At 45.0% G+C, this 11,137-nt stretch overlaps 2 protein-coding genes across 4 annotated transcripts; one reads left to right on the forward strand and one right to left on the reverse strand.

The window, feature by feature from the left end:
• Window positions 1-233: 233 nt before the first annotated feature.
• Window positions 234-3,735, forward strand: LOC123407640 (protein LHY-like). 3 transcript variants are annotated; one of them, XM_045100821.1, is made up of 6 exons: window positions 234-645; window positions 1,470-1,574; window positions 1,691-1,802; window positions 1,895-1,956; window positions 2,136-2,483; window positions 2,588-3,735. In XM_045100821.1, the coding sequence occupies exons 1-6, from the start codon at window positions 622-624 to the stop codon at window positions 3,410-3,412; spliced, it is 1,476 nt and encodes a 491-aa protein (XP_044956756.1). In that variant the 5' UTR covers window positions 234-621; the 3' UTR covers window positions 3,413-3,735. The 3 variants fall into 3 exon arrangements, with proteins under 3 accessions (XP_044956756.1, XP_044956757.1, XP_044956758.1); XM_045100822.1 differs by lacking the exon at window positions 234-645 and adding an exon at window positions 701-1,131; XM_045100823.1 differs by lacking the exons at window positions 234-645; window positions 1,470-1,574; window positions 1,895-1,956 and having other exon boundaries at window positions 1,715-1,802.
• Window positions 3,736-5,968: 2,233 nt separating this feature from the next.
• LOC123409622 (disease resistance protein RGA5-like) lies at window positions 5,969-8,318 on the reverse strand. Its single transcript, XM_045102482.1, has 2 exons — window positions 7,288-8,318; window positions 5,969-7,147 (listed from the first exon to the last, which is right to left on the reverse strand). Exons 1-2 carry the CDS (start codon window positions 8,316-8,318, stop codon window positions 6,460-6,462), a joined length of 1,719 nt encoding a protein of 572 aa, XP_044958417.1. The 3' UTR covers window positions 5,969-6,459.
• Window positions 8,319-11,137: the final 2,819 nt, after the last annotated feature.

The raw sequence follows: 11,137 nt of genomic DNA on the forward strand, positions 1-11,137 counted from the left end.
TGGTGAGTAGATAAGGGAGAAAGCGCATCCAATGGGAAGCAAAGCCAGAAAAGGAAAGGGCGCGTCGGTCGCTGCATGTGGGCCCGGGGAGGCCGGGGCGTCCTCAGCCACGAGCTGGCCGGCGCTTCTGGAAATTTCATGGCTCCGACAGGTGGGACCCACACATGACGTGGCCACCCTCCCCGCCCCTCCTCGCGAAAATATATTTCCGTCGCTGCTCCACCCCACCTTCCTCCTCCTCCTCCGCCTCCGCTTCCTCCTCCTCCGTCTCCCCCGGCAGCACGTGCGCGCCCCGGCGGCCTCCTCTCTTAGCTGCGCCGCTCGCCGGAGCGTCTCTTCTCGTTTGGCTTCTTTTCTTTGGGTCAGTTTCCTTGGGCCACGGTGTCTCGCCGGCCGGCTCCGGTCGCCGAGAGGGAGGGTGTTTTTTCGGTGCTTCCTGGGCGATCCCGGCGAGAGACGCTTCTGTCCCAGCCTCCGCCGCAGGCCGCCCGCTTCTGTCCCCGCCTTTGCCGCCCGCCGTCTGCTTCTGTCCCCGCCTTCGCCGTCCGCCGTCTGCCGTCTGCTTCGTTCGATCTCGGTGACGGGGACGCCGAGATTCGGACCTCCGCCGGGGAACGGCTCATGGCTTCCATGGCGCTCGCGGAGGTAAAGATCCCTCCTTTTTTTTCTTCTCCGCGCGCGTTCCCTGGCCGTTCCTCGCCTGCTGCAAAATTTTACTTGCGCAGTAAAAAACATTTTTCCTGGGAGGGATTTTACCTTGTATATTTCTGTTCTTGATGGCTTCTCCGTTGGATAATTTGCCAAAATGAGTTTTTTATTTATGTATTTACTTCTGCATCTACCACCAGTAGTCTCTAGTTTTTTTTTTTTCAACATTTTTGGAGGGATTTTTATCTTGCGAGAAATGGCCTGTTTCTAGACACTTCTGTTTTGGGAGGATACAGACCACACCACCACAATATCTTTAGAGGCTTCGAGAGCTAGAAATGGGGAGGACACAACTTACATACATATTTCATACCAAACATGAGAGCTAGAGATGGGGATTATTTTAGTTAGAGCCACCTACCAAACATGCCAGGAGGCCTGATTGCCAAATCCAGAAACACTTTATGGTGCTTTCCATCCTAGGTAAAATTCTTTTACAGTGTTGAATGATAATACTACTACTAGTAGTCACAGTCTCCGTTTAATTCATGAATGGTTTGTTGAGGATCATTCAGCATAGCTCACTTTTGTTACCAATACTCCATTAGCAATTCTGATGTTGATCCTGCTTAATCAGTAACATACTATGTAGTTTTAGCTCAAACTATGCTGCAATGTTCACTTCACCCTTATGGTCAGATTTCACATTACTTTGACCTGCTAGACAATTACTACGACTGGTCTGTGGAACTGTTTGCAGCCATCACCAGCAGTGTGTTCTGAGTCCTGACTGATATTGTTTCCTCTGTTCTTGTCTCCAGGAAACGGATGCACTGGATTCATCCAGATTGCCGAACGGCAAAGGGTTATCGGTGGATGTTGCAATGCAACCCAATGAGGAGGGGATGGGTGAGCATCCTGTCAAGGTACCCATTGTTACCCAAATTTTGAGATCTAATAAAGAGCAAATGTCAGTTGCTCCAATCGGCGTATCATATATCATCACCGTGATGCCTAATGATCTTCGTCTTGCTTTGATCAGCCTAGGAAGCCATACACGATCACAAAGCAGCGGGAGAAGTGGACGGACGAAGAGCACGAGAAGTTCCTGGAGGCGCTGAAGCTGTATGGCCGGTCCTGGCGTCAGATACAAGGTGTGTGCAGCCTTTATGAGTATAGCGCATCTCGTATAAGAATTTAAAGTAGTTGAAATAGCGATTCTGATTCATTCGGAACTGTTCTTTAGAACACATTGGCACAAAGACCGCTGTCCAAATCCGAAGCCATGCCCAGAAGTTTTTCTCCAAGGTGACTATGGCCCTTCCTGTAGTTATGATACATTTGGCATGTATACCACCCTGTGGACAGCGGTTTATGTTATATGTTTGTATACTACATTTACTTGTAGAAGCAGAATTGGTGGCAGCTAATTTGAACCTTTTGAATGTTGACCGTGTTTTCTCATGCGGGGGCTGCTTATCGTGCAGGTGGTGCGCGAACCCGGAGCTAAAATTGAGATCGAGATCCCTCCCCCTAGGCCAAAGAGGAAGCCGCTGCATCCATATCCTCGCAAGCGTGCGGACTCCTGCAACGGGGCAAACCCAGCAAATGGACCATCCAAGCTTGCTCAAATTTCATCATCTTCTGGTTCTGACCAAGAGAATGGTTCTCCCGTGTCAGTGTTGTCTGCAATGCAGTCGGATGCTTTTGGATCATCGATGTCAAACCCGTCATCTCGCAGTACTTCCCCAGAGTCGTCAGATGAGGAGAATAATGTTCCTCCAATGGTCAGCAGAGAGGAAGGTCAACAAACAGGGATAAATCAATCCCACAAGGTAAAGAACCATCATTCAACCCAGTTAGCTGTACTGCTGAATAGGCTCTATGAATGACGTGTTGTACTTACCAGACTGCTCATGTTCCTTGCTTCCTTTTGCAGGAGGCTGATCAGGAAAACAAAGATACGGGTACCTCCGAAGAGGATTCTTCTGATGAGGTGCAGGTAACAAGCGTGAAGCTGTTCGGGAAGACGGTCGTCATCCCAGACCCGAGGAAAAGGTGCTCCCCGGATCCAGGCTCAGGGCATGAAAACGGAGGGCAAACCTCACATTCCTCTAACAAAGGAACATCACAAGCCCCACTGGCTGTAGAGATTCCAACACATACAAAGGGAGAACAAATCTCACAATCCTCTAACAAGGCAACATCACAAGCCCCATTGGCTGTAGAGGTTCCGACGTATACAAAGGGAGAGCAAATCTCACAATTCTCTAACAAGGCAACTTCACAAGCCCCACTGGCTGTAGAAATTCCAGCATTTGCTGCGCCGCCAAGTGGGTGGGTTCTTCCGTACAATTCGTTCCCTCTACATTTTGGGGAATCGGCGGAAGCCAGAATCACCCCTTTACACATGTGGTGGCCATACTATGGGTTCCCTATCAGCCACCCTGGAGGGCTGAGTGTAGTGCCGCACAACGAAGCTACTGATGAGAGCGAAGCTGCAAAGAGCCCTCTGGTTGAATCAAGCTCGAAGAGCCTTCCTGTTGAATCAAGCTCGGACTCCGATGACAATGCTGAGACAACAGCCAACAAGGAGTGGAAAGTGCTCGAGTCGCTCGGGACGGCACAGGTCCCTCGGTCAGCTTCAAGTTTTCAGCTAAAACCAAGCGAGAACTCGGCTTTTGTGAGAGTGAAGCCGATCATAGGCAGCGGAGAAGAGCCGGCGAGGGGGTTTGTGCCATACAAAAGATGTAGAGTTGAATGACGAAACCGGGGATCTTCTTCCCCGTGTCTAATTTAACTATGAACCCTAGGAGGAGCCTGTTCCACATATTCCTTTGCTCCGGTGTATTCTTAGGTTTTACTCGCACACAGAGATTGGCGGTGGTCTGGCCCAGGAAATGCACGTTGTTTCCTGCTTGGGCCTTGTAATGAGCAGGGCACAGGTGGTTGTTGTAAGTGCTGTAGGATAAAAGCAGGAGGTTTTGTAGGGATGCCAATTCTCTGTCTGTCTCATGTTGTTGATGTAAAAGCAAAGAATTTTTGTGTCACCATTGTTGATTCTTAATGGAAATCGACTTCTCTGAATGAATGAAGCTGGCATGTTTGGTTGTTGCGGGCTGTTGTGTTGGTAAGAGTCTGAAGATGCTGGTGCCTTTTGTCCCGAGCATGCAGGCAGAGCTTGGCCGTGTTCTTCAGACTGGAGTATGGAAGGAAACATTGTTCATCATTGGTAGCAATTGCATGCCTTTGAAGGTTTCCAGCCATGGCTGCTAAATTCAATTCCATCAAGTGGGACATTATGATATTTGTCTGAACATTGCAGTTGCCGAACATTCCAATGTTTGCCGCAACTGTTGGCTAGCAATGTCTGACCATTCAATTCTGTCAAGCAAACAGCAGAGGCTGCTTAGTGACTGGGAATTGTACGGGACATAAATCGTGAGTTACTGGGATAAACATTAAGGCTTGTTTTTTGTACTTGTATATATCCAGAGGATGCAAATATCTCATGTGAAGAACCGAAATGGAAATGGATAGCTAAAGGATCCATTGCGACAAAACGGGTAAATTTGTATCAGGAAGCAGAGAGTTGTTTTTAATGAGCTTGTCAACAGAAGCTTGATCCAGCTTGCTGATGTTAATGTTGACTATTATGATTTTAACAACATTGTCAGGTTCAATCAGATGAAGCGAATTTTGCCACAGTTTAAAACCGTGCCTGCAATCCTTTGCCAAACAAGATCCGTCGACTATCCCTGCAATCCTGTGGTTTGAACATAAATTGACAATCCATGCCATCACAGGAAGCAAGTTACATATTCGCTCATGGAATGCCTTTGCACGTGTTTGACATATGTGCGGGTCATTCGTCACCCGAAACACAAACATGTAAGAAATATAAGAAGTTTTCTATCAACTGATGTATTTGAGAATTCAGAGTGAAGGAATCACATAGCTTCCTGAAGATATTAGAAAGCTACAGAACTTAGAGACTCTTGATTTACGGGACAGTTCAGTTGGAAAATTGCCATCAACCATAGCCCTCCGATGGCTATAAAATTTGGCGTGGCAAAGAAACGGGTATAAAAATTTGCAGCTGGTGCGACGCCACCACTCCGATGGCTCAACCTTTCCTGGAGTGCAGCTCAAGTTTGGTTGAGATATAGTGATGGGTCTGACATAGGCATCAAACATCTTGCAAGCCTTATGTACATCAAACTTTTTGTGATGATGCAACTCGGGAGGTTGTCTTGAAGATGAGAGGTTTAAGAGTTACGAGAGGGCAATGCGTAGGGAAGGAAGCAGGTGCGTATGTGCCTGCCCTGAAACCTATTTTCTTGTTCCATGCATAGACTTGTTGTTTCCCTTGTACAAGTTTTTTTTTGGTATCCGAATCACTTAAACTATTTCATTGAATCCTCTAGGATATTTGGAAAACACAAGATTGGTATGCTTCAGCAACCAATTGAACTGAACCGGCTGTAGTTGCCTCGAGGTGTCAGGTTCAAATTTCTGAATTTCAGCTGCACCTTCGTCGACAGCTTCGGTTTGTTCGTAGCATGCTAGCCTAACTGTTTGACATTGGTGTATATATAATTGTGGCAAACTGGCAACCAATAGTTAGTGCCCAGCTCACACCCCAAATTTCACTTCTGAAACTGTGGTAACTACTGCTCAGGTTATGGCAAACGAACCAGCTTTTCTTCAGCTCTGCAATTGTTTCACTCTCCTCCAAATGAACCTCTGCCCATTGCTCGGCTTGTCAAGACAAATGTACCTTTGGCGGAACAAAGAGGATACTGCTAGTTAAATCAGGAAGCAAGATGCTACCGAAAGTCTGAAACTAGAATAAACAATGTTCCGTTTATCGACGCTCCTGATGCTGGTACTGCTGAAACCATGTAGCATCCATATACATATCAATACCAAGCAGTTCAGCTAGCATGCTCATATATAAACAAACTGAAGCTATGAACAAAGGTGCTCCTGAAATTCAGAGATTTGAACCTGACATCTCGACGCGACCACAGCCGGTTCGGTTTGGTTCAGTTCAGTTGGTTACTGAAGCATAAACACTTTGCCTTTCCAAACAGGTTATAAGATAAGATTCCGTAGCTAGAGTTGCGATCAACAATGAATAGGCACACCAGTTTCCGTAGCCGGGCTATGGTTGATGGCAGTTTACCATGATAACAACCCTGCAAATCGAGTAGCTTCCTGATATGTTATCTTCAGGAACCTCTATATGCCCTTTTTTTTTTCTAAAACGAAGAAAACATTCACATGAGGAGCAGAACCAAACACATCACCTGGCACATGGTCAACATAACAGGATCTTTCGCAAAGAAAAAAAGAAAAAAGAACACAGCAGGAACCAACTGCACATGAGAGAAGACCACAGATTGAGCATTACAAGACCATTACCAGCAGATGTGCAGTAAAGTACAAGAAGAATAGCAGCAGGGTAACATTAGCAGCCCAGCAGAAGGTGTGGCATTAGCATCCCAGCAGAATAGCAGCTGGGCTCTCCACTCCAAGTTACAGCATTGGCTATTCAAACGGCTGCCGAAGTAGCCACACCAATCACAACATGAGAGACCATATTCACAACAGCCAATCTGATTCTAGCACATGATGCTTCATCTAGAGATCTTCACGACAACCCTGGACACTGGGAAAATCAGGAGTCATCTATCTTTCACAACCAATGTTCAAATTCAGGTTATACATAGTCCCAGGAAATACAATGACATGGCACATGACTGTGCAGCCCAAGCTTATCACCATTTAAATAGTGGAAAAATTCTCCTAATCTGTCAAGGATATTAGAAGGTCATGCACCATCACATGAACCTGACAGTATTGCTCAAAGTTGTCATCGTCAACATTAACTAGCTGGATCATGCTTCTGTTGACAAGTTCACTGAAATAACTCTCTGCTTCTTGATACAAATTCCCCCGTTTTGTAGCAACGAATCCTTCAAGTATCCATTTCCATTTCACTTCTTCACACGAGATATACCCGCCCTCTGGATATATACATAAGTACAACAAACAAGTCTTGAGGTGGTGTGGAAGATCCCAATAACCAAGTAACGATATATTCTTATATGAAAGACCGGTACCAATGGAACCTTGGAGTCTCTCCCATTCATCTGGCGTTTGATGTTTATTGGATAGCAATTTTGCGATGGTAATTATAGCAAGTGGCAGGCCACCACATTTCCTTAAGATCCTAGCTGAAATCTTTTCTAGTTGAGGAGGGCAGGAATTATCGGAGTGGAAAATTCTCTTAAAGAACAATCTTCGGGAATCAATATAGTTCAGAGGTAGCATTTGATAGAGCTGACCGCCAGAGTGAGAACAAGTTGACTTAGCTACATTGGCGATGCGTGTAGTAACAATTATTCTGCTGCCATTATAACTGTCAGGAAAAACTGCTTTGACAAATTTCCAGTCTTGTTCTTTCCATACATCATCAATAACAAGCAAGTACCTGTGCAATGTTACACTATTAAGTGAGGTCCACAAATAATATGATGTTCAGCACTACACTTACATTTATCTTTGCCAACAAACATATCATAAAAAAATAATCATCAAATGAGAACCCCATGTAGGATGAAGAAATTTTACCTCTTTCCTGTCAAAATGTGTCGGATCCGACGAATTAGTTGATCTTTGTCCCACCTCTCCGACTGACAATCATCAAATGCAACTTGGTCGATTTGAGAAAGGAGATCTTTCAAGAGCTTGTCGCGGTCAAGGGTGCGTGACACCGACACAGAAGCTCGACACTGGAAGTGTCGTCCAATCTTGCGATAGGCCTCCATGGCAAGGGTGGTCTTTCCCAGCCCTCCACCTCCAACAATGGCCACCACCTTCAGGTCCACGCTCCCCTCCGTCAACAAAGAGATGACCTCGTCCCTGGGGCCGTCAATGGCCACCAGGTCCTTGGGCCTTTCATGGAACGCAGCTAACCGAGGATCTATCGTCATCTGGACATAGTTATCGAGATTCAGCCTTCGCCGCCGCTCTCCCTCCTCCGTGACGCGGGCCTTGAGCTTCTTGATCTGGGCTCCAACTCCATGGAGAGCAAATATTGTCTTGAGCTGTCGCGCGGTGCTCCTCGGGAACGATGGCGCGGCCTCCATCTCCATGTCGTTTTCGTCGAGGCGGAGCATGAAGCGGTCGATGCACTCCTCCATGGCGTAGCCGAGCTCGCGCATGCTGCCCTTGCAGTCCATGGCCAGCTTGTCCAGCCCCTCCATGCCCGCCAGCATGTTCACCAGGATCTGCATCGTGCGGAGCTCGCGCTCGAGGAACGCGATGTCCTTGCGAGTCCCCTTGAGCATCGTGTACCCGTCTCCGAGCAAGGTGGCGAGCTTGACGATGACGGAGCCCAACGCTCCTGTCCCCATCTTGCTCGAGATGAAGAAGCCGCTACACAACAAGTGCCATGGTTGATGGTGTTGGATGGTGGTGAGCTTGACTGCTTGAGAGTAGCGTGGTGTGTGTGTGTGTGTGTGTGTGTGTGTGGTACCTGTGTTGTTGGTTGTTGCTAGGGAGCTGTTGATGAGCATCACTTCCCATGTGAGCGCTTTTGATCTATATATCTTAGCAACCAAGCTAGCTAGTGTCGTGCTGAACCAACCATGCAGCAGCATGGTCCTGCCCTTTGTTTTACTCTTTTGAAATACGGCTCTGCCGCATCGATCAAAGGGCGAAACCACTAGAGGTTACGTTGTAACCTACGTAGGTGGCACTAAAATATTTGGGAGAGCACAACATCAGATGCATTGTCTGACAAACCTCGCTGTAGCATGGAGTTCTTTTAGGTCCACTAGGTTCATGTTCATTGGATGTTCTGTCAGATTGAATTATGCCAATACTGATGAAGGTACAAAATGGGTCGTCGGATCGGATCTCGGATCTTGCATGGATGCTCCAGATTCGTGTGCGGGGGAGCCCGTGCAAAGCTTGATTCACTCCATGAAAACTCCTTGACTAACACCAATATACGAAACAGGTCTCTCCGCCAGCTCCACGCAGCCCATCTCAAGCGTACATCGGAGATCCAACGGTCTACGTTCATTTTTTTTCTTTCTATTTTCGCACCCTAAGTGCTGCTTCTGTAGTAATCTGACCTACAGAGTTAGGGTTCTTCATAAAAGAGGTAATAACACCAATGGTGCCCAAACTTGCCATGGATGTTCACTTTGATGCCTGAACTTGAAAAATACACCGAATTGGTTTCAAAACTTGGCAATATGATTCAAATCATGTCTAGATACGTATGTATTGCTGACTAGACATACTAGCTTGGCGCAGGGCCCACTTGCAGTGCCGGATAGACTGACACAAAGAGTATGTCTCATTGACCATTGGGTCCCACCTATCAGTATACAACTATAATAAACAAAAAATGTTTAGGCTGGGATTCGAACCAGAGGATTGTGCTCCACAAACGACCTGCATAACCACTTCCACGAGGTAAAATTATTGTCTATTCATCATCACCAGCACAATTTATCTACCTGACAAGACTTTGGAGTTAAATGGGGTAAAGTTAGTGCAGCCCATTTTCCATCTGTTAGTTGTTGTTTTTTATTTTGGAAATTACAAGATATTCAAGTAGTATATAAAGTATTCATGCTTTTAGGAAATATAAAAAGTGCCCATGTATTTTAATAAAGTAAATGTGTTTGTCAAAATATATATATTTGAATGAAAATAAATTTTAAAATATGTGTAAAAATATATATAACAGCCTAGCCACAAGGATTTTATACATTCTTATATTTAAATTGACACATTTTAAACTATGCATACATTTTTTTAGTTAAAAATATTTTAAGACAATAAGATTCTAGATTTATCTTGATTACTATTACAATATTTTACATATGTTCTAAATTTTCTAAAAACAAAAAAAGGTCACATGTGGAAGGGTCACATAAAAGGGAAAAAACTAAAGTTCTAAAAAGGAGCACGTGGATATATCTTTTAAAGATGAATATTTTGAAAATTAGATGAACATTTCAAAATGTATAAATTTTTGGAAATTGTAAAATTATTTTATTATATATGAAAATTCTTTTAAAAATTCCGACAACGTTTTATTGATTGTTTATTATTACTTAAATTCATGATTTTTTAAAAATTAAATTTAATGTTTTCTTAATATTGTAATTATAGTTTAAATACTTTTGTAATTTCTAAGGAAGAAAAATAACTAACATGTGGAAAATGGGTGACACTCATTGCAACCCATATAACTCCGCGGTGGAGTTAGTTAAATAAACAGGAGCGGTGTGTAGTATACAACAAAATTACCTTGGTTATGTGGTTAGGACGGGTCATTGATACCATACAGGTCACCTGTTCAAATACCGGATATCTTTATTTTTTATTAATTTCAGTTGTTCATTGACAGGTGGGACCTGATGGTTATTGAGTCGTACAATTTTTATGTTAGTCTGTCGGTCACTATAAATGAGCCCCGTGTCATGCCGGCATGCCTAGTCAGCAGTACATACGTATGTGAATGTGATTTAAACCGTATATGAACCATACAACCAAGTTATAGAACCAGTTTAATGTATTTTTTAAGTTCAGGCATCAAAGTGATCATCGATGGCAAGTTTAGGCACTACCGATGTTATTACCTCTTAAAAGTACGAGACACATTCTTCATCAAACTACCATGTTATCTCCGCCCCTATCTTCACATGCCTCTCAAGTCCACTTCCGCCTGCCCATCTCCTATCCCCCCGTGTGTAGTTTAGAAGAAGGTTTATGTTTGTTTGTGTTATTATTGGTTAAAACATCAAATGAAAATTCAAAACATTGTTCAAGATACAAAATGACAAAATTCACATCAATGTGGTAATGGGACAAAACTGAACCCTAACTTATGCTATGTACTAATTATTGTCAAATTTGTCATTTTTTATCTCGAACATGTTTCAAATTTTGTTTATAATTTTTATGATAACATACATTGATATCGTGTCAGAGCATCTTCAATAGCCGCGCTAAATAAGCGTCGTGCCGTAAATTTGTCCTTTTAGCGCGCGTGCAATCGATAATTGGGTTCCAGCGAACGCGTAATAAGCGCGCGCATGCAATCGATAATTGGGCTCTAGCGGACGCGCAATAAGCACGCGCGCGGCATATAGAATATACTGCGCGGTCAGAATCGCCATCGCACGCTGTGTATTTGGTGCATCCGCTTCCGCGCGCCGCACACTCGAGCGCTCGCGCCGCTCTCTCTCTGACGCGCCACCTTCGCCCCGTCCCGTACTACCGTCGCTGGCGAATTGACCCGATGGACGCCTGCGTCGGCACCCCCTCACCCCTTCCTACACTCCTGACCCCTCCGCCGCCATCGCCGCAAACCCTAGCGCGTGGAGCTTTGGCTTCGCCTCCGTCGGTGCTCCTCCAAGCATCGGTATCGTGCGCGGCCTTTTCATGCCGCCACGGA

The sequence above is a fragment of the Hordeum vulgare genome, chromosome 7H (assembly GCF_904849725.1).
Source record: "Hordeum vulgare subsp. vulgare chromosome 7H, MorexV3_pseudomolecules_assembly, whole genome shotgun sequence".
Classification (NCBI taxonomy): domain Eukaryota; kingdom Viridiplantae; phylum Streptophyta; class Magnoliopsida; order Poales; family Poaceae; genus Hordeum; species Hordeum vulgare.